The sequence below is a fragment of the Amphiura filiformis genome, chromosome 14 (assembly GCF_039555335.1).
Source record: "Amphiura filiformis chromosome 14, Afil_fr2py, whole genome shotgun sequence".
Classification (NCBI taxonomy): domain Eukaryota; kingdom Metazoa; phylum Echinodermata; class Ophiuroidea; order Amphilepidida; family Amphiuridae; genus Amphiura; species Amphiura filiformis.
This window is the reverse complement of record NC_092641.1, coordinates 28,140,049-28,163,343: the sequence shown is the minus strand read 5'-3', so window position 1 is coordinate 28,163,343 and position 23,295 is coordinate 28,140,049. Positions and strand designations below refer to the sequence as shown.

The 23,295-nt window shown below is 38.3% G+C and overlaps 1 protein-coding gene across 1 annotated transcript; it reads left to right on the top strand.

Annotated features, from left to right (window-relative positions):
* The first annotated feature begins 16,974 nt into the window (after nucleotides 1-16,974).
* Nucleotides 16,975-19,625, top strand: LOC140170475 (NADPH-dependent 3-keto-steroid reductase Hsd3b5-like). Its single transcript, XM_072193836.1, has 3 exons — nucleotides 16,975-17,127; nucleotides 17,805-17,975; nucleotides 18,841-19,625. The coding sequence occupies exons 1-3, from the start codon at nucleotides 16,986-16,988 to the stop codon at nucleotides 19,623-19,625; spliced, it is 1,098 nt and encodes a 365-aa protein (XP_072049937.1). The 5' UTR covers nucleotides 16,975-16,985.
* Nucleotides 19,626-23,295: the final 3,670 nt, after the last annotated feature.

Below are 23,295 nucleotides of genomic sequence, written 5' to 3'. Positions count from 1 at the left end.
TTTATAAGCCTGCCCTCAATGTTAATAATCACATTGTGCGCATTATTCCATATAAAAACGTATGTAAGAATGTGATAATTTCAACCAATCATAGATAGTATCACAATCTGTTTCAATCTATGTACGACATGGGCAAACATACCCGAATCGACCCCTATATGTGGTGTGATCCACCAAATCAGTCTGAAGTCGGTCGTATTCAATTTTCAGTTTCTTTCGGATTGTAACACGCATTTGCAGAGCTACATTTTGCAGCAAATCCCATTGAAAATAGACAACTAGTTCAAAAGATATAAAAAGTTAAAGAATTTCCAAAACAGTAGGAAACAAAAGGAAATATTTCCTTTGTTTAGCTCTATCCAAAGGCCATATCTTAAGATCAAAATTGTCCGACTTCGGACTGATTTTGCTTTATCACATCACATATTGCTTATTGACACACCATATGCTATATAAAGAGAAAAGTTACAACGATTCTGATTTTCTACTTCTTCAGAAAGCGCTATGGGGTCGGCTATGTTGCTAGCAAGAGCATACCAGTCCCTTGGAACTTTCCTTTGATTGGCAACGTTCTCTGGATTGTCTGGTCTCTCTATCGTTCAGGAACACCGTTATATGAATTTATGCGGCAACTGAAATACATTTACGGAAATGTTTACGCGTTTAATATTTGTGGTCAACTGGTGGTGATAGTGAATGAATTTCAAGCTATTAAGAAGCTGTATGACAGTCCGTATGTCAGTGATCGCCCACGATTTAATGGCTCTTGGAGACAACTTGGAGTGCAAAATGGTAAGAATGATAATTATTATTATGAATTTTTGATTTTAACGGCCCGTGACCCGATCGACAGCCTCATCCCCCCGATTTTACCAAATGAGATTTTGGTATCATATCATATTTTTCTCATTACCATCCTGACATTTGACGTTCCAAATCGAGGTAATTCGGAAGAAATCGTGAAAAAACAGTTCATTTGTGGTTACAACGCTAGCGAAATTTCACACGCCCCTGGGAATTGTGGGTATAGCTACAGGAATTTCATTTACTTACTTACATACTTACTTACCTTACTTACTTACTTACTTACTTACTTACTTACTTACTTACTTACTTACTTACTTACTTACTTACTTACTTACTTACTTACTTACTTACTTACTTACTTACTTACTTACTTACTTCACTTATTTGGGGAAGTGGAGATCTATTACTTACTTAAGCATTTTTCTTTAGGTATTGTTATGGGAAGTGCAGATCTATGGACCCAACAACGGAAGTTTACGCAAACGATATTCCGCAGCTTTGGCGTAGGAATGAAGTCATTTGAGGAAAAAAGTTCATCAGAAAGTCAGACACTTATCACGGAAATTGCTCATTTCAAAGGGGCCGTTTCCGAATTTAAACCTGTCCTTACTAATGCTGTGAGCAATGTTATTTGCTCTATCGTTTTTGGAAAGCGATTTGAATACAACGACAAGAAATTCCTCCGATTTCAAATGCTCGCTGGAAAACAAACGGAGCTTGGCTTGCAACTTTTCCCCGAGTTTTTCTTGCCGTTTCTGCAGTACTTTCATTCAAAGGTATATGAAGCAGCAATGAAAAACGTGCACGAAATACATACTTTTTTAGGTGACATCGTACGTACGTGAACATCGGGTTGATTTTGATCCCAATCATCCACGAGATTACATGGATGTGTACCTCAATGAACTGAATCAGAAAAAAGACGGAACACCCACCAATTTCACAAAGCTAGATGAAGAAACTATGAAGCATACGATTTCACAATTATTCGCCGCTGGAACAGATTCAACTTCTGGAACTCTTCATTGGGGACTCGCCTATATGGTAGCCTACCCTCACGTACAAACTCGAATTCAGGAAGAAATTGACGAAGTTGTCGGAAGAAATAGATTACCCAAGATTGCGGATAAGCTTTCATTACCCTACACTTGTGCAACGATTTTTGAAATTCGGCGTTTGACCCTTAGTCGTCTAGCTGCTCCACATTTGTGTACCAAGAGCATGTCTGTTTGTGGAGTCACCATTCCTGAAGGTGCTATCGTTATGGCGAATATTTGGGCAGTTCATAGGGACCCAGAGCTGTATTCTGATCCAGAAGTTTTCAAACCAGATAGGTTTATAAATGAGAAAGGAGAAGTTTATCAGCCAGAGGAACTGATTCCATTCAGCACAGGTAAGTTCTTTTTGTGTATTGTGTATATTAATCGGGTCATTTGTTTGTTTGTTTTATTTCGTCTATAACCTGGGACACTTTCAATCAATAATGAAAACACAAAGCCATAATGTACGATCTTATATAAAATTGGTGTATTTTTTCAAACCTACTTTTTTGGCATATTTTTTAATGTTTACACATGTCCCAACTTGCACTTAAATGGAATCAGTCAAATGCGTTGCGTTTGAAGGTCAGCAGAGAAAAGTTCAATATGACTTTATGTCCTCCTATAGAACTACATGTTAAACGGTCAAAATAACCAGTAGGGTTTCTTTCACTTTAGCTTGTTATTTCAAAATGGACAGAATCCCTTGCCGACAACTATTACTAGTTATTTTCAGTAGAGAATAACAAATTAAAAATGTAAAGGAAATCGTATATTATGACTTCAACCATCTATTTTCCGTTAAAAGGGGATCCTCTAATAGTCTAATGAAGCACTAGCGCCATGGGTTTTGTAATGTCATGGTTCCCTACCCACTGAACAAGTAGGTGGAATTTGTAATGTCAGATGGTGCTTGTCATTGTGCGACTTTTCCGCCTCCGAATTGGATTTTCACCTCCTCCCCAAACACCCAACCCCCCCCACACACACACACACACCACCCACCTCACCTCACGGCCCCACACAATGGATACCATGAGAAAATATGAGTCGATCAATTTCGGCGAGAAAAGCGAAGCGAGTCGAATTTCTTTATGACCCCTTCAAAAACCTGCCAGGGTGATGGCCAACATTTTTTTTGTGTGCTACATAGTAATTTAGATCAACTGCCATGTACTCACATAGGCCCTACGGTATACGCGTTCATGGTATATTCGATGTTCATATAATTCAATGCCAGAGCTGACGATAACAAAGGCATGTGTCGGCGACGAAATTTCCGAAATAAACACAAATTGAACTGTAGTTGGAATATATAGGCTCAATGAGGACAATACTGTACTTTTTCTGAATCCTAATGGCCAAAGGAACTTCTAGTGATTTTCAACATCATTTGAGCAAATTTCACCCCTGTATCCGGTAGTGTCCATTTGAAATGGCAATTTGACCAGTTTCCGAAAATATTTTGCAGCAGATTCCAACTCGGCACCCTCGGGGCTGTCATTTTCTTCGCAAGGGGGTTCATGAATATACTGGGGTCATAGAATTTTGAACCAAAAATAAGGGGTAATAATTTTTGACACCAAAAATAGAGGGGGTATTATTATTAGGGGCTGGTGACTCAAAATTTTCGCGAGATGCGCTCGCATTTTTTTCAATTACAATAAAAAAAATATGCGCACAATCTTTATTTATATAATGTAAATTTTTTGCACGCTGCGTGCGCCTTCTTTACACTTACCATCAAAATTGTAATGCGCTCCGCGTACTTTCTTAACATTACATTTTTGAGCGCTCCGCGCCTTAGTTCCGGCAATGAATAATTTGTCTTTAGTCTAAGTAGGCGGAGGGGGTCATAACAATTTTCGACCCGAGATCCGTTATATCCATGACACCCCCCCCCCTTTCCAAAGAAAATTAATCCCCCTCAAATTAATGTAAAACAGATCTGTTAGAATAGTTATTATAAGTGTTAGAGCATCTTGAGTATGGTTCAACTTTTTCATTTTTCATGAGCCCTTTTGGTTTGGTGGGTCCCCTAGCTAGAATTGTACGAGTCTGTTCAAGAAGTCGGTAGGTACTTCTTTATTTCGTAATAATTGTGTGTATTATCGGATTTTTATTCATATTATATGCAGGTCGTCGTATTTGTTTGGGAGACAAGTTGGCCAGGATGGAACTGTTCATCTTTCTCAGTCATCTCCTCCATCAGTTTACATTTGAGCCAACGGAACCTACTGATGATCGGGCGTCTCTTGATCCGGGAATAGGAATGGATCCAAAGTATCCTCGACTCCGAGCAATCAAACGGGAATAAAGAGACACACTTAGGTCATTATATCAACTGCTCAGTGCCAGAAGTGTGTGAGTGTAATAGCTGCCGTGTGAAGGCAATTTACACAGTATATTGTACTCATCTACATATGGTAGCTACACATGGCAGCTATTGCACCACTGAGCAGTGGATATGTAGAAATGGAAAAGAGGCGAATCCGCAATGGTCCAAATTCCGTGATTATGCTAAAAGTTCTGTAACTATGATCTGATATAATCATTAGCATTTAGGCCCAAACAATACAGACTGAACGTGACATTTATACTTTGATATGTGTACTTTGGCATGTGTAAATAGTTCTATACGAAGTACACATGATGCAGTAGAGTTCACCATGACTTTGCAGGACTTAAACACCATTAAAAGCTATTACACCAAAACAACACTCATTGAAAACAGGTCTACTATGTTAAATCAGATCTTCTCTGGTTAAATCCACACAACACATGTTTCTGTTTTACCTGTGAGATATTGCAATGAGCTGGAGTTATAGTTTCAGTAGGGTGAACGATTATAAAGCAAAAGCAAGGTAACAATACTATGTGGGCCTTTGTTTCCCAAATGAGACAACTATCACACTAATATTTCCAGCTCTTTTTAACATAGATTTTCGTTTCTTTTTCCACTTATATATCTTTCCTGCTTTTTTGTGGTAATTTATGTGTGAGAATTGAGGTCGCTATTTTTTTCCTAACATTTCATGACAAAAGTTTGTAAAAAATGTGTTGCTATTTGTTACTCTTTTTCTGGTGTTCAATGTTATTATACCAGGGTCTATCCCTTGTAAAGATGAAAACACGATTTAAGATGAATAGCGCCATCAGTGTTCACCTTTTCTTAAAAATTACGTAGTTTTACATTTTTTACAGTTTTTTGGACTCTTTTTCTGACTCCCTTATACTCTACCACCTGTTCTCAATGAATGTCTTCTTATCTTCTTTAACATTGATGAGTTACGAGAATTATCACAATACCAGTGCAGCCTGTCACTGTGTGAGCATGGTGAGTGGACAAGCTTTCGTCAGACGTGGCTCTGGCTTCATCAGTTTGACCACTCACATTGGCTACCATCTGGGTGTATCTCCTGTATGTCCTTGGTACCAGTACTGTGATAACCCGGCGAGAAAGCGCGAGTTCTCCTTTGGATCATCATTACCTCTGACAAAACCATCTCCCCCATATCTTCCCGTAACTCATTTGGAGTTTGCTCTTCCTATTATGTTTGTACCAAAAGTGGGAATCTGGGAATTTTTTCTTTTCGTTTTTCATAATTTAACACAGAATAAAGCAAACTCACTGACTTTTCTGAAAAAATCAACTGATTTTACCACATATTATGATGTACAAAAGAAATCGCCTCTCGACCCAACTGTGAACTTAACAGGGTTATTTTGTTTATATGTTTGTTTGTTTGCTTGTTTAATACGTATAAGGATCTCCGAATCATATGTTGTTATTGCAATTAATGCTTCTATCATCTTTACTTCAGCTCAGCATCGCGCGCCCTTAGCTTGCTACAACATGTGCACGCAGCTGGTGATCGCTTCCACAATCCGCTACTGGAAATGTCTTCATATTTTGCAATGATGATTCTGATCCCTGATTGGCAAATCTGATTCCTGACATGCAGCTATTTAATTACGGCTATTAAACCACCTTGACATATCTATATTTTATTAGCCTGCCCTCATTTTTTAATCACTAGCACCCACAGAGGAGAAAGAAACAGAGCGCGTACAACCAGTCAATGTCCCCATGTATTGTATGATGTAAGTTCTCGCATATTCATGAGGGCCGATTGTTCGATCGTGCCGTGTCTAACAATCACGCCAGCGTTGCGTGCCTTCGCGTATACGCGATAGAGCGTTGCGTGCTTTCGCGATAGACCGTGAAAATACGCGGTAATTGCGTAGCAGTCTCGCCTGTTGCATTTCATGGAACAATCGGCCCTCATTATCGGATGATGCGGAGACTTTGACTGGTTGTACGCGCTCTGTTTTCTTTCTCCTCTGTGCTAGCACCATATCAAGACGTATGTAAGAATGTGATAATTTCAACCAATCATAGATAGTATCACAATCTGTTTCAACCCATGCCCGACATGGGTAAACATACCCGAATCGACCCCTATATGTGGTGTGATCCACCCAAATCAGTCTGAAGGCGGTCGTATTCAATTTTCAGTTTCTTATTGGATTGTCGCAAGCATTTGCTAAGTTACCTTTTCCAGCAAATCACATTGAAAATAGACAACTAGTCCAAAAAAATAAACAGTTAAAGAGTTTCCAAAACAGTAGGAAACAACAGGAAATATTTCCTTTGTTGTTTAGCTCTATCCAAAGGCCATATCTTAAAGTCATATTGTACGATCTTTTTTCAGAATTTACCTTTATTTTTTTCAAAACCGATTTTTTGGCATATTTGTAATACTTACACATGTTCTAACTTAAATCTATGAGCAAACTGACAAATTCGTCCTATTTGTAGTAAAACGGGACGATTTTCTGTTGGTCCGACATAAAGTCATAATTTTTTAGATTATGACTTTATGTCGGCCACGATCGCAAACCGTAGTCTCGTACAAAACTAGCTTGGTTACGCTCCCTCCACATGTGGAGGGAGCGTAACCAAACTGGCCGCGTAGGAGACTAACTCTGAGGCCGCACTCGCTGTCCTAATCCAAATAGTGCGAGATGTTTCGAGTGATAGAGGTGAAGATTATGATGTTGTTTCTTTGCAAATTCCCAATGTTTTTCGCGTCCAAATGTATTGGGAACTTTCATAATGATTGTATATTATCATTTTAGAAGAAAAAAAGAAAAATCTAAAAATTTAAAAAGATCGTACATTAAGGCTTTAAGATCGAAATTTTCCGACTTCGGACTGATTTTGCTTTATCACATCACATATTGCTTATTGACACACCATATGCTATATAAAGAGAATTATAATTACCCTGAACTAAAAATTATTAATTGCCAACCAATCTAACCAAAGATTGAAAGCGCGTCCGTCCTCTAATATGGATTTCCCTACCATGTCATCAGTTTTATCAAGTGTATTTCAAAATCAATACATTCTGCTGGGATGCATTTCAACGATTCTGATTTTCTACTTCTTCAGAAAGCACTATGGGGCCGGCTATGGGTCTAGCAAGAGCATACCCGTCCCTTGGAACTTTCCTTTGATCGGCAACGTCCCCTGGATTGTCTGGTCTCTCTACCGTTCTGGAACACCATTATATGAATTTATGCGGCAACTGAAATACATTTACGGAAATATTTACGCGTTCAATATTTGCGGCCAACTGGTAGTGATAGTGAATGAATTTCAAGCTATTAAGAAGCTGTATGATAGCCCGTATGTCAGCGATCGTCCGCGATTAAATGGCTCTTGGAGACAACTTGGTCTGCAAAATGGTAAGAATAATAATCATTATTAATATTTGATCTTTGATATTATGGCCACACTTAAAAAAAGACAGATGCGGAAATGAGTATAGGCCTATAAACCAGTGATATATCGTTCGAGTCCGGACCTGGACTCGAGTCCACTTTTTGTTGGACTCGGACTTGGCTCGGACTCGGACACAAAAAGACTCGGCTCGGCTCGGACTCGGACACAAAAAGACTCGGACTCGAAGCCGAGTCCGGTCCGAGTCCTGTCCAATTAAATCCACGTAAAATGTGAAATGATTATCTAAAAATGTCAAAATACAGTAAGCCAAAAAATTGAGGTACCAGTTGTGTTCACCCCTGCATATCCTAAATAAAGAAACAATTTGACAAAATTAAAACAAGCAGCTAATACCTGTACTCTTTAGCTCTGATTTAAGACCTCATTTGTTGAAATTGGTTGAGAATTAAAGAAACGGCGGTCTAAAACCTAATAAAGAAACGAAATCAAAAGTTGCACTTTTGTGTTCTAATCAACGAAAGCACGACGCTAGTTTTAATATGTTTAACGTGTTAATCAATGGAAGCTCTTGTTCGTGAACGCATTGTGTGCAAATCAATAGGGCACGCAATGGAGCAAACTGCAACTTTTAAATATTGGCATCTTTCTTGGGATTTTGTATCGTCATATCTTTATTTCTTGAACAATTTCAACAAACGAGGTCTTAAATTCGAGCTAAAAAACGCAGCTATTGGCTGCTGGTTCTAATTATGACATATCTGTCTTTGTTTAGGATATTTTCCTGGGCCTCATGGAAGAACAGAGGATACCTTAAAACATCCACTGAATGAGTAACCCAGGCAAAAGAAGAAATAAAACAAAACAAATACAAGGGGTGAACATAACTGGTACCTTAATATTTTGGCTTACTGTAGATCTCAGATTTGTTGACTTTACTAATTTGGCCATTTTCCAAATTAATGGGGGGGGGCTGCAAAATCTGTGATCTGTCATATATCCTAAATATCCACCAAATTATTTAGATTTATCTGTCACTTAGCATAACTTTATTAAATATTTGGACTATATAACAATATCTAAGAGTTCTTTCATGGAACTTTCCAATCCATTTAACTACTGAAAGAGAGAAAAATGCACACAGGACCATACATCTCCAATCAGCTGACACTCTGTAAATTGGTACTCAATCACATAGGACTATAGGGTGTCTTTAGTTTGTGTGTGCTCACTACTCGCTGCACATTAAGCGTTGGGGTAAGGGCAAGCTAAGAGTACTGGTAACTATCAGAGAGAGAAAGCGACGAGGAATCCCAAATCACAGCGCCAGGTAGTGACCGGGTCACAAAGTGCAAATGTGCATTTATTTTGGAAGGTACATGTTTGTTTTAAAATTTGGGAAGTTTTTTCCGAAATTTGATATTTTGGTGATATTTCAAGAAGGCGACATGCCAAAGACAAATGTTTTTGCACATACTTTGTTATTGCTAATACAACACTTCTCTGCATACCTACGTTACAGTTCGTTTTGGTGATTTAGTAATATTATAAATTTTGTGACTGCATTTTGGCGTTTTCGGTGCGATTTTAGGCTTACCGGGATTTAATGTTGATATCTGGTCCTGCTCCTTTTATAATTTTACTTTGTCTTTGAGATCACATTCCCCATTTTATTTACATTGAATTCCTGTTGCCCCCGGGCACATGGTATAAAAAATCAACATGAAGCATCATGCAGTTATTGTTAACTACATGTATGCACACAACACAGTGGCACTCACAATAGGAAATTGACCCCTACTGGTAGCGCTGTGTTGTAGCTATAGGGGATGAACTAGTTATCGTCATATATCAAAAAGTATAAAAGCTATGGCACTGAGCAGTCCATTTTTTACATATCAATAAACCTATGGTGGGCATCCCCCATGGTCATCTTTGATGGTCGGTCCTACCCCCGGGTAAGGTGCTGGGGTAAAAATGTTATCACTAATATGAGCGCCAAGGATGGATTTACAATTAGCTTAAGTCGTTTGGGCGTAAAGACGAGCAATTTTTAATGACGGATGAAAAACTTTAGGGGCTGGTACAACCCACCCTTCGTAGTTATAGGGTTAATTGGAAACTTACTTACTTACTTACATTTTTCTTCAGGTATTGTTTTGGCAAGTGGGAATCTATGGTCCCAACAAAGAAAGTTTACGCAAACGATATTCCGCAGCTTTGGCGTTGGAACGAAGTCATTTGAGGAGAAAATTGCATCAGAAAGTCAGACACTTATCACGGAAATTGCTAATTTCAGAGGTGCTGCATCCGAAATTAAACATGTCCTTACTAATGCTGTTAGCAATGTTATTTGCGCTGTCGTTTTCGGAAAGCGATTTGCATACAGCGACGAGGAATTCCTTAGATTTCAAAGGCTGGCTGCAAAACAAGTGGATCTTGGCGTAAAACTTTTCCCTGAGCTTTTCCTACCGTTTCTGCAGTACTTTCCTTCGAAGGTACATGAAGCAGGGCTTAAAAACGGATATGAAATGAATGCTTTTATAGGTGACATCGTACGTGAACATCGGGTTGATTTTGATCCCAATCATCCACGGGATTACATGGATGTGTACCTCAATGAATTGAATCAGAAAAAAGACGGAACAGTCACCAATTTCACAAAGCTAGATGAAGAAAGTATGACGCACACGATTTCACAATTATTCACTGCTGGAACAGATTCAACTTCTGGAACTCTTCATTGGGGACTCGCCTACATGGTTGCCTACCCTCACATACAAACTCGAATTCAGGAGGAAATTGACGAACTTGTAGGAAGAAATAGATTACCCAAGATTGCAGATAAGCCTTCTTTGCCCTACACTTGCGCAACGATATTTGAAATTCAGCGTTTGACCCGCAGTCGTCTACCTGTTCCACATGTGTGTACCAAGAGCATCTCTCTTGGTGGAGTCACCATTCCTGAAGACGCTATCGTTATGGCGAATATTTGGGCGGTTCATAGGGACCCAGAGCTGTATTCTGATCCAGAAGTATTCAAACCAGATAGGTTTATAAACGAGAAAGGAGAAGTTTATCAGCCAGAGGAACTGATTCCATTCAGCACAGGTACGTTCATATTTTTTAAACTAAAATTACCATTTTTAGTGTATTGTGTACATTGTGCTTTGGGCGGACCCAGTGGGACTTTTGTTCTTTTGTTTTATTTCGTCTATAGACGTATCCAATTTCACGCATTCCTACACCTCAATGGCATCCATAGCTGGGTCCCACCTGAAATGTGAAATGATGTGGCCTTGGCGGGGATATTAAACTGCATTCTATCACCCGTGTTACACGTAGACAAAAGAATGAACATAAACTTTAGTGTATACATGTTGAGGGGCCAAGTGGACTTACGGTTTTCTTGCGCTCAGGTCTTCAATTGAACTATGTACCCTAAGTTGGAATATAGGCTTGCTTAACGATGGCACCCCTGTATCCGGTAGTGTCCTTTTGAAATGGCAATTTGACCAGTTTCACCAGTTTTGCAACAGATTCGAACTCGGCACCCTCAAATTAACGTAAAACAGATCAGTTAGCATAGTTTATTATAAGTGTTTGTGTAAATTGTGTATGGTTCAACTTTTTCTTGAGTCCTTTTGGCTTGGTGGGTCCCCTAGCTAGAATTGTCCGAGTCTGTTCAAGAAGATGGTTGGTACTTCGATAATTTTGTAATAAATGTATATCATCGGTTTTTATTCCTATTGTTTACAGGTCGTCGTATTTGTTTGGGAGACAAGTTGGCCAGGATGGAACTGTTCATCTTTCTCAGTCATCTCCTTCATCAGTTTACCTTTGAGCCAACGGAACCTACTGATAATCGGGAATCTCTTGATCCGGGAATAGGAATGGAACCAAAGTATCCTCGACTCCGAGCAATCAAACGGGAATAAACTTCGGTCATTGTACAGTATAGATATGGAGATATGGAAACAAGGCAAAATTAGCTCATTAACCCCATGAGCACTACCTGCCGATCTAACATTGCCTCTGATTCGCCAATCAGAATGGAGCTTTGCAAATAATACACCCCGATTGTTTTGCATGATGAAATTATTCTAACAATGTTGATAATTGATAATTATAAATTCTTTTTGGCCAATCGGCAGGTAGTTCTCATGGAGTTAATAATCAGAACTTCGTGAGATGGCCCATGTCCGGCGTGATCGATTGAATTGAAACGTGGCATTTATACTTTGATATGTGTACTTTGGCATGTGTAACTAGTTCTATATATAAAGTACATGATAAGAAAGTTTGCATGTGGACGTGACCTTGGCACTTTTTCTTAATTAACACAATTGGTTTGTCAACTAGGCTGTCCGCGAAAGGTGCTGTAATATAAGCCGAATCGGCATTAAAATTTGCAATGCATTTTGGGACGGCTTGGGCAGTTTTTGGCAATTCTGACCTATCTACATCTGTTTGACCTCGTAATAAAACCTAATTTGAACCTATCACGATCTCAGTCACTTCAGAAGAGAAATTCGGAACTTACGGTTACAGTTCGAGAAGAGTTGATACAGGGGAAGCAAAAGGCCTCACTATTGTCCATAGTCTGGCTATTCATGAAGGTGATTGATATCACTGCATTTCATGCCTCACAGTTACTTGGTATATTACCAATTTACTGTACTAACGTTTTATCATATTGATAAAATGTGACCGAAAGTTTATTAAATATCTTCCCGGGTATATGGTGAAACGGATGTGCATACTAAGCATGTCGGGAGATATACTGACCTATTTCAACCCAGGTCATAGAGATGATATACCACCACTGACCTGTGACCATTTTCAGTCGCAATTCCCGGAGAGTAATCAAAGTTCCCTGGTCGGTATTGCCGATGCCTTTAAGCATTGAAAGAACAAAGCCGTGACGAATCAACAATCGACCTTCCACTCCGCACCAAGTGTCCGCGTTTAAAAAAAAGAGATTACTTTTAGCCAACGGAGGAACACTTCACTGTAGAAGTGACGTAATAAATCGGATTAACTACCATAGCAATAGATTTTGACTATATCGCCCATGCAATACAAGCAGGATGCACTCATCAGCTGTGTATGTCTGCAATCATAGATTGAATACTATACCACTCTTTTCAAAGATACTAATCTTACAGGTGCGAATGATCAGCATTTCTTTGACATCTATCATATGCTTCAATGCATAGGTACCACGTGAACGTTGTAGTGAAGGGCGATATAGTATTCATATAATTGTATTCATCTATTGCTATGGAAGTTAATCCGATTATTACGTCACTTCTACTGCGAATTGATATATCCCCGGGGCTGTATCTTGCTCCATCAACTCGTAGAGACATGCTTTCAACCAATATCCAAAACCGGGAAGTTTTAAAAATAGTTATATATTTTGATGAAGCCGTGGTGAACGATATTCTGTTATACACTTAACACAATTTTGCGTCATAACAGCGGTGTTGGTAATATTGTACCTTATAATATGTGACCCACTCTAACAAAACCAGGAACAAGTCGCATTTTTGAAATTTCATGATTTGAATAAAAATGTAAGCACTAGACAATAAGTTTTAAAATGACACCAGAATTATATAAATAGCATCAATGCTTTTCAAGATATGGATGATTTTGTAAATGATACCTTGATATTTTTGGCCAAATTGCTATTGTGAGTAATGTACCAATTCAATTAGTTTCCTGCCTTACACGGCTTGAATAGGGATTATCTTAATAGTTCAACTAATTTATTGATTGAATAAACCTCTTTTTAGGAAGTACTTTCAAGAACGTCTACTTAGTCCCAAAGTCAAATACCACGAAATTAAGAGGTTTTTTTTTATGGGAATGTCATCTTTAAAGGCCAATAACTCAAAAACATGTCTAGCGACTTGTTCCGGGTTTTGTTGGAGCTGGTCACATGTACACTTTGTATAGCTTTTGTTCCCAATCGATCAAGATCCATATTCATACAAACCACGCATCCAACACATGAATGATATTTCTAACCAGGGATTTTAGTAAAGTCGTATACAGACTCCGAGTATTGTACGTAAAATATTGTATGTAACATATCTACGTTATTTAATCTATTGACATTCTATTTCCAGTATTGTTTAAGTTCTAACGAATGTTTCATGACGTAAAATCGATAATATGTTACATATATATAATATCTAGCAGAAATATATTATCGATTTTACGTCATCAAACATTCGTTAGAACTTAAACATTACTGGAAATAGAATGGCAATAGATTAAATAACGTGGATATGTTACATACAATATTTTACGTACAATAAAAAGTCTGAATACTGATTTAGGCCTATGGACAAGAAGACGAACAGAGATTGAACACATCACCAGGAATTAACGGATAGAATAAATGATAACTCATAATAACCTCTGTTTTGAAGTTTAAACCGCAGCTTAGCCTGAATTAGAATAAATTTCAAGTCCCATTAGGTGAAAAAATGCACCGTTTTCGGCGCATATTCTGTATCGAAACTGTTGCCATTGTAATTGTAAGACCTGCACCTTCAAAATCATTTGATAAAAATGACAATCTCAAGAATGTTTTTAAGCAACAAATCTGTCTAAGCTGTAAAATATATCTTCTTATTGCCCCACTATCAAAACAATTATATTTTTATTGGGTCCATTTTTAAATTCAGCTTGCGAGCAATTCATTAGGCGGAGACGCCGTATTTAGCGTTAGCTTTGGATATATAATTAGGCTATTTCCCACCCGGCTTACCCGGGTGAGAAATCAATAAAATAGTTAAATGTCCACAATTAACGTTAAATATACGATGCCTCCGCCTAATGTGTTGTTTTGGCCTAAACTTATCCTGTGCTAAATTGATTCATTTAACGACCGATTTATTTCATAGAATCCCATACTCGCACGGAGGTATAGTATATAAAAAAAAGTGTATGGGCTTACAATTTAAACACTGACGCCGTGAAAATGGAACAGATTTCATGAGGTCTTGAGATCCTGTGTTGTCTTTAACTATTTCTTTATTTTCATATCTTTATTATTTCTTTATTTCAAACTGGCTAGTCAGGACTCGTGATCACAAGATCTTGACTTCTTGAGTTATAAAAAGAACCGCATGGCCCTTAGTTACTTCCCCTGGGTTACTTCCGTACTAAATAGTTAGTCATGGGGATGAAGTCTCTTTTCTTTGGTAATGGAACAATGACATTGTTGATCCACTGTTCAGCATGTTGGTCTAAACCCTGGAATAAATAATAAACTCATTCAGCCATAATTCCGGCCTGTTTTATAAACATTTCGGTTGATGGATGTTAAAGCCATATTATAACATTTTCAAACAAAATAGATTAGCTTTTACTGTCAGATATATCCCCTTTTAATTTGGAACCGAACAACTACGGCAAAGCAAAGAAAATTGGAATTAACTACCAGCGCGCATGTCGCCAATACGTACCACTCCTTCGGTCATGTTGTGGTACGACCCTTTGTTGTGTATATCACCGTCCCGCACGCCGTACGTACTGTGTGTTATGAACATCGTGTATGCGTTCGACTAATAATTCCATCGTAATAATAAAGCGCGGATTCCGGCGTTTTATTCAAAATCTCGGATTTTGACAAAACTACAGCACCTAGAGTCTTGATTTTTGCGGGGTATATTGGTTTAATAAAGTACAATTTAATCGTGTAAAAAAGGGAATTTTAAAAATTCAGTGAGGTCGTATTCCTCAGCAAATGTTATAATATGGCTTTAAATGCAGCAAACCATGTCCTCGACGCAAGTATTGTGACAGGAAACATGTTACATATACACATGAATATGGTATACCGGGTACATGCTTATATTATGAATATTCGTTTTTTTCGTGAAAAAGTGGGATAATTTGTGAATTTAGATTGACAAAATAATGTAACGTTTCGGAGCTTGTGTTATTGTCTGCATTGACAAGATTCATTAAATCATTATGTTGTGTTCAGAAGTCGGAAATAAGTACCATAATTCTTTCTTTAGAGATTTCAACACACTAAAATATTAGTAAATCGGCCAACGGGAAATTTATGGAATCGCGTCTGCAAAAAAAAAAAAAAGTGCATGAGCTGAAATGCAACATACAAGCCTATTTACATAATTTCCTATGACAAGTGATCATGCTCAAATATAAACTATAGAGTTTGGACATTGACATACACCATCAATTTTGTACCAGTATTATGCAACCCTTCTCGACGCTTAAACTTTGAGCCAATGACTTACGACATTATCTGATAGCGAATGTTGAACTCTCATGATAATGACATGATTTACTAATGACATGTTGTACCGTATGCACTTATTTATCGTGAAACGACCATTCAAAGTCCGAATTCATACTTTAATGCTTTTTGTGCCGCATACCTCCAAATTTCTTCGTATAAACTGTGGAATAGAGTTAAAGTTTAGTATGAAAATTCTTTGACATATATTAAATGTGTCTGCTTTTCACGCGTTGATAACACTACCGAGGGATATACAACTATACAAAAAAGTAAGTTTTTACTAGTAGAGAGGCCACATCGGTTTATCTGCTCTATTTAAGATTTTCGTGCAACATTTTTGGACAAAGCTTCTCATTGTTTTAAATATATCTACACTGATCTTTACTTGGCTGGTATTTCTGAAAAGTGACGCGGGCTGACATATTTGGGTTGGAAAATGCAGTTTTTGTGATTTCTTTCCTGTTTTTACAAAACAAAAATGCCAATTATTAAACCGGTATAACTTTGAAAGTAAATCAAGTATGAACATCACATGACCTATATATTCAATATTCGTAAACAAACAAAATGCATCTTTAGATCTAAATGCATTTTTTGGGTTAAATGTATTATTGTGATTTTGTTTAGTTTTGACCAAAACAAGTTAATATTGAATTATACATGTGAGAAAGTATGAAATTCATACTCTATTATCAACCAATTTTGAGCAAAATTGCCACAAAAAATGAAAAATGTGTTTTTTGTTGTTGTTTATGTTGTTGTTTTTTTACCTGGAAAATATTGGGGGGGGGGGGCACAAATACCTCCTTGCCCCCCCCCCAAGTGCCGCCACTGAATAACAGTAGGCCTATACGTTATGTTTAGGAGTCCGTACACGATGAGTTCGAGACTGTCCCCTCTGACCCCGCCTTTGCCCTCTTATTCGAATGGTGGAAGATACACCTTGAAATGTTGAACTTTCAGCATAGATTACGAAGCTACGTCACGACATACGATCATACCTTCTTACTTTTTAAACAGAATAGCAGCAAATCTATATTAATCAATGGCAGAGAGCACGATGAATGTGGATAAGTTTAAAAGCAGACAAGATAAAGCCTCCATGGAGACAATAGTGGTAACAGGTGGATGTGGATTCATCGGGCAACATATCGTCAGACAACTGATGGAACAGCGACTATTTCCGCTGAAAGAAATACGCATCTTTGATATTCAAGAATTCAACTGGTTTCATGGCATGCAACGTAAGTGTTGCCGTTTCGAGGAAAAAATATCCACTTTATTTTATCAAGCCCATGAAAATTAATATGGTTTATAGTGGAAAAGTGACTTTATTATTGCAGTGCATAAAATATAGGGGACGCTTCAACATATTGTGTCCACCTCCTCATTTTGAGACATGTCCCCATGTTACCCCCTCCCACTATAGACGCCCATGACAAAACGGGTTTGGATCCTATGGTTTGGACTATATAACTATTCACTGTCTATATTTGGATCAAATGAGATTATACCAAGTTAAAATCAAATTGAATAATGTTTCATATACTTTAATATCGGATGGTGAGTTTTTAGCGGGTTCGCAGTCGGACGAGTTTAGAACTGTCAAGCTTTCGTCAGGAGTAGCTCTGACTTCTTCAGGACAAAGTACCAAAGAATGAAACATGTAGGCCTACCCTTGCTCTGAAAAGAGCCATTCACTGGAGACCGTCTCTTTTCAACAGAGAACAAGCAGATCTTGCCTATTTGCTGATGTAAAAGTTTTGGTGGCTCTGAGAAGAGCCGTTCACTGAAGACCGCACAGCTTGTCAACAGAAAACAAGCAGACCTCGCCAATCTGCTAATGTAACCGGTATGGTGGCATAAAAAGAGAGACTATCCCACAATTTAATATCGTTGATTGTTATTTTTCCCAACACAGCTGGTACCAACAACAGCCAGGCCACGATTAAGTACGTAAAAGGTGACATAGATGATATTGATCAACTCCAAAGTGCGTTTCAGGACGCAACAGCCGTCATCCATAGTGCCGCTGATATCTCCGTCACAACATCACCTGATATAGAAAAGCTTCAACGGGTCAATGTGAAAGGTAACTTGCACTGGACTGATGCTAAATGGTATAGTTTAATGACATTCATTTCACAATCATACCTCAAGCTACCTCAAAATGTGACCTCAAGTTGTAGAGTATGATACTAACGCATTCAAAGCACATTCTAGGAGTACAGAGACCTAGTGGGGGTAATGAATCTTGTCTTGACCAATTTCAAGTCAATACCATTAAAGCCGTGGCGGTGAAAAAACCCTTCCCTTGAAATGAAATTATAGGGCAAAACATTGATTTGTTGACACTCCGATTTGGATCAAACAGTACCAAAGTAATTTCATATTTGCTCTAACATGGCGTACTCTATTCATATGCTTAGGATCCGGGGGGCTTGCGGGGTGTTTTTGACCTATTTTTCTCAAATTTCCTGATACCAAAGGGGAAACCCCCTCGGGCACTCCCATGGTGCGTTACCACAACTTTTTTCGTCAGCTCCCCACCCCCCATATTGAAAATCTTCCTTCGCCAATGCTAATGCTCAGTGTTATGAATGTAAAGAATTGGCTACATTACTTACATAGGGCACATGTGAATGTGGTTGTTTCTTGACCATTAATAAAAATACATCGACAACGAGGGTTTTTTAAAGCGAAATACACGATACATGAGCGTATTTTTATAGGCGGATACCGGCGCTATGAGGTTCTTATTATTATTAAGCTGGCCATCATTGTACCGTAATTCTCGATGGGTAAGCGGTAGTTAAAATCAATCTACTTCATACCCATAATGACCTCGTTACAACAAATTGGACATAACGAGTGAAAAAATGCATTAACATTGGACTCTTTCGGCACATGCATGTTATAATATCATAATAATCGAAACACAATGTTATTATCCACAGGAACAGAAAATGTAATCCAAGCATGCATCAACAGTAGCATCGAACGGCTTGTTTTTACCAGTTCCGTGGATGCATTCCTACCACCCGAACCATTCTCAACTCCAGAAGTCACCGAAGAACAAGTTCCAAAACCGCACACGTTTCTAATGGGACCATACGCCGAATCAAAATTCAACGCCGATAAGATAGTACTGGAGGCCAACAACAAATTCCTGAAGAATGGAAAAAAGCTTAAGACATGCGCATTACGGATACCATTCATATACGGCGAGGGTGATGTTCAAGCTAAAAATTACATCGGGGATGCCGCAAAGCAGAAGAAATTGTATCTACTCGGGGCAGAGGAAAACGTCGTTCAAAAGATTTACGCGGGCAACGCGGCTTGGGCTCATGTCTTAGCGGTGTATAAATTGTCGCGTCCCGATTCTGCATTTTCCCCAGCAGGAAAGGGCATCTTCATAGGTGATCATACCCCGTTCATGTCTTTTAGTAGTCATTTCAAAGAGTTTGCAAGACGTAGTGGGATTGCCATCGGTCCAACGATACCCATGAAAGTTCTGTACCTATTTGGCGGCTTCATCGATTGCGCAGCATGGGTGTTATCGCCAATTTATTCCCTGAGAGCAGAAGGGAAGTGGTCTGCAATAGCATTTATGGATAACAATTATACAGTCAGTTGGCAGTTATCGCGTAGATGCTTAGGCTACTCACCCATATTTTCTTACAAAGATTCGATAGAAAGGAGCTGGATCTATTTAAAGAAAACTGTTATTGATAAAGAATAACACAGAAATCAATAATGTGACAGGTTCTAATACAACCAGACCAAAGGCGATTTAATTAGGGTATAATTTGTCCCATAGGCTTAGCCGATTATTAGAGGCTTTACACATGCCCTCACAATAATGATTCATTTTTCCCCCAACGCATTTTTTATACATTTCCCCCCTTGATACTGTGATGTTGTGCATGATTATACGCGTCCTTTGGTCATATCTCTGATAATAATAACTCCTGTGTTCCAATTTATGCTGACTTGCATTCTTGCAAATTTCATATATACAATTTATAATTCACTGTTTTATAAAACTCTGTAAAAACATTTCGGTTGATGGATGCTAAATGCAGCAAACCATGTCCTTGTGCCAAGTATTATGACAGGAAACATGTAACATATACACATGAATATGGTATACATGCTTATTATGAATATTCGTCTTTTCGTGAAAAAGTGGGATAATTTGTGAATTTAGATTGAGAAAATATTAAATGAAAATAGACTGTTTCCGAGCTTGTGAAATTACGTCGAATTTTCTGCATTGACAAGATGAATTAAGGCGTATGTTGTGCTCAGAAGTTGCAAATAAGTACCTTTCTTTGGAGTTTTCAACACACCAATGCAAAAACAATTAGGAAATCGGCCAACTGGAAATTTATGAAATCGTGTCTGCAAAAAAAAAAAACGTTCGTGAGCTGAAATGCAACATCACATAATTTCCTATAACCTTACACAAGTGATCATGCTCAAATATAAAACTAAAGAGTGTGGTCATTGATATGCACCTGTTGAATTTTGTACCTGTGATCAATATTTCCTTTTCAAAAATTCCGAGCAAATATGGGAGACTCCTCCCATCTCTGCGCAATTGAAAAAATCCTTGATCCCTTAAGGGAAGGGGTATGAATTCTTTTCATTTTTCAGCCCCATCATGTTGAAAATCTTCCTAAGCCAATAATGTCATTTGATATCAGTCCATTATGTGCAAGTTACATCAGACATATCGAATTGCATTCTGAATATGAAGAATGTCCTTCTGATACCAAATAATTTTGATTTTTTTTATTTTTTCAATGTAATACACATTTTATGGCAAATCATTAAAATTTATATTTTTGATATTTAACAGTACTTGAAGTAAACTTTATAAATCTGATGATTTGTACTTAAAGTGTATATAGGTGGGATGTAAAGCCGACGATCAATTGAAAATTTTGACCTTTCATATTGAAGATATGGATTTTTTCCCCAAAACATTAAAAAAATAAGTCTTTTGGGGAAAAAAATCCATATCTTCAATATAAAAGGTCAACATTTTCAATTGATCGTCGGCTTTTCCTTCCAGCTACATACACTTTAAGAATATCTCATTAGATTTATAAAATTTACTTCGAGGACCGTTATATATCAAAAATGTGAAAAATATCAAATTTTAATAATTTGTCATAAAATTTGTATTATATCGTGAATGAAAAAATGAAAATTATTTGATATCAGAAAGACATTCTTCGTATTCAGAATGCAATTCGATATGTCTGATGTACTCCCATGTCCCACAAAAAATACTGTCGAAACGCTCAAAACGCTCATTCCAGATCCCTTAAGCAATTTAGAGGTTTATGAGTTACCTTTGAATCACATAGACCGGGTGTGGAGTGGTGGGTGGAGGGCACTTAACTTGACAGAAGTAAGGGGTATGTGCCTCTTAATAGGTTCCGTTTTATGTCGAATATATCCGATAACCCCTTTATTCAAAATCATATCCGATTACCTTTCTTGTAGGCTCTGTTGCTCAATAAACCCATTTTTTCTAGTATTTATCGTCAAAATTCCCAATGCTCTTATATCAGAATATTTGCACTGTATAATTAGAACCAAATATTAGAATTTGGCTTAATTTTTTTAAGTGCCCCCTGACAAAAAATCAAAGAGAAAATTTGGAGGGCAAAGGAAAAGAAAAAGGGCAAGGAGGCCCTTTTCCACCAAAATTCACCCCAATCATGGGCCAAAACAGTGTAAAATACATACATTTTCGCGCACATTGTCATAATAAAGCCCTTTTATCCTGATAATGGGCGAAAATAGTGTAAAATACAATTTTTTTGCAAGCTCAGCGCGCACACTACCCCAATAAAGGCTTTTGGGAAGCTCGAAGACACGTACAGTCTTTATCAAAAACAAAACCGGCATAGGGGGCCTATGTATTGTATGATGCAACTACATTTTTTTTTCGTCTGTGCTCCCGAAATTTTATTTTGCCACCCCTTACCATGAAAGCTGGCTACGCCCCTGCTCATGTCTGCCGAGAGAGCATACCATGAGCAGCTTACCGTTGCCGAAATCACCAACGCTTACTTTGAGCCAGCCTGACCAGGTGGTGAAATGTGATCTTCGTCGCGGCAAGTACATGCGTGGCGTGTTGTCTGTTGTTCCGTGGTGACATTGTGCCAAAAGACGCCGCCATTGCAACCATCAATGCCAAATGTACCATTAAATTCGTCGACTGGTATCCATCTGGCTTCAAAGTAGGCATCAACCATTAACCACCAACCGTTGTTCCTGGTGGTGATCTTGCTAAGGTCAAGCGTGCCGTCTGCATGTTGAGCAATTCCCATATATGCCTATATCGCCAAAGCTTAGGTTCGTCTGGGTGATATGTTTGATCTGATATGCGGCAAATGTGCTTTCTTCCACTGGTACGTCGGCGAGGGTATGGAGGAAGGAAAGTTCTCCGAGATTCGTCAAGATGGCTGCCCTGGAGAAGGACTATGAAGGGGTTGGCGTGGATTCGGTTGATGGGGAGGCTGAAGAAGACGAAGACGAGTATTAAGTATTGATTTAGCGTTGTTAATGCGTTATGTACGTTTTGCAAAGGAGCTGATCCTGGTTGCAAAGGTTATTTGTGGAATGTCTAGGGTGTTCGCTCTTGTAGCAGCAAAGTCCCTGAATTGATGTTGAATGGTTTATGGAATGATGTGGGGCCATAGTGGTCAGCGACAACCTGTAAAGTGTGCTGAGGCCTGTGGATCAACGTCTAGACGTTTTACCTGTGCGTAGCGCACTATAAATGACTGCGCTTTTTTTTACAACATAACTCAAGAACCACAGGACTACAAAAGTATATCTGTGATATTTGAATCCTTCTACACACTCGCTATGAGATGATGAATGCAATTTTTGACAAAGTTCACTACCATTCGCAGGATGCTGCCAACGACCAACTCGCAACAATTGAAAATAGTTACTAACCTTAAGCAACTCTTTTTGATACTTAAACTTTGAGCCAATGACCTACGACATAAACTGATGGCGAAAGTTGAACTCTCATGATAATGACACGTTATACAGAATACGACGTAGGTAGGTTTATATGAAGACCTGAGTGCAAGAAGACCGTAAGTCCACTAGGCCCCTCAACATGTACAGGGTGTCCCAGAATGATCTGTACCGGGAAAGATGGAATTTTTTAGGTATGAAGGGCATGTTAAATGGTCATATTGTTTTGCATTTTAAGTTCTACATATAGTTAGCTTTCTCAGATTTTTTAGTTTTTAAAAATTGGACGTTTCTAGTAGAAGTTATAGAAGATTGCGTAAAATGGTGAATTCTAAGTTTTGACAACGCAACCTATTTTGAAAATCTGTAACATTACTAACCGTTCAGCACAAAGTTATTTG